This window comes from Myotis davidii, unplaced genomic scaffold (genome assembly GCF_000327345.1).
Source record: "Myotis davidii unplaced genomic scaffold, ASM32734v1 scaffold1915, whole genome shotgun sequence".
Lineage (NCBI taxonomy): Eukaryota > Metazoa > Chordata > Mammalia > Chiroptera > Vespertilionidae > Myotis > Myotis davidii.
The window spans coordinates 468,504-469,118 of NW_006286237.1; the positions used below are offsets into that span (position 1 = coordinate 468,504).

The following is a 615-nucleotide window of genomic DNA, read 5'->3' on the forward strand; positions in this document are numbered from 1 at the left end:
TAGAGGCACCAGGTTGCTTGTCTCTGGGCCTGAAGTGTGTGGGTTCAGGACGAGCCCCAGGCACAGCCGTAGATTTAAAGAAACAGGCTGGACGGTCCTGGGATGCGGTTCTGAGCTCAGGTTGGTGGGGCTGGAAGCCAGAGGGGGCTGGGTTCTGGAGGCGTGCCCTGCCCGGGCCCCTCTGACACCGCCCCCCCACCCCGCGTCCGCTCAGGTACTACTACAAACGGGAGATCCTGGAGCGCGTGGACGGCCGGCGGCTCGTCTACAAGTTCGGCAAGAACTCCAGCGGCTGGAGGGAGGAGGAGGCGGCCGGGAGTCGGAACTGAGGGGCGGAGTGGACCCGAGTGAGATTCGTGGACTTGAGGCCGTGGCCCCGATCGATGGACCGATGGATCGATGGACCGATGGATCGACGGGGAGGACTGCTGTTCTGCGGAGGAAGCAGAGGCCCGGGGTCTCCTCGCCTCGTGGAATTACAAACTCTGGGTTTTTGAAGTGACCTGTCCGGGGACCATGTTGCACGTGTGGCTTCTACGGGGCCTCCTGACGCCCGACCCGGACCAGGCTGCAGACACCGCCTTCCTCCTCCTGACGGGCGCCTGGACGGAGGCC

At 64.9% G+C, this 615-nt stretch overlaps 1 protein-coding gene across 1 annotated transcript in view; it reads left to right on the top strand.

The window, feature by feature from the left end:
* Positions 1-609, top strand: part of ELF3 (E74-like factor 3 (ets domain transcription factor, epithelial-specific)) — a gene marked incomplete at its 5' end in the record, with an annotated part of 1,794 nt that extends 1,185 nt beyond the window's left edge. The window contains one exon of the mRNA XM_015559877.1: positions 215-609. Coding sequence (XP_015415363.1) covers positions 215-329 — 115 coding nt within the window. The remainder of the gene's footprint in view (positions 1-214) is intronic.
* Positions 610-615: the final 6 nt, after the last annotated feature.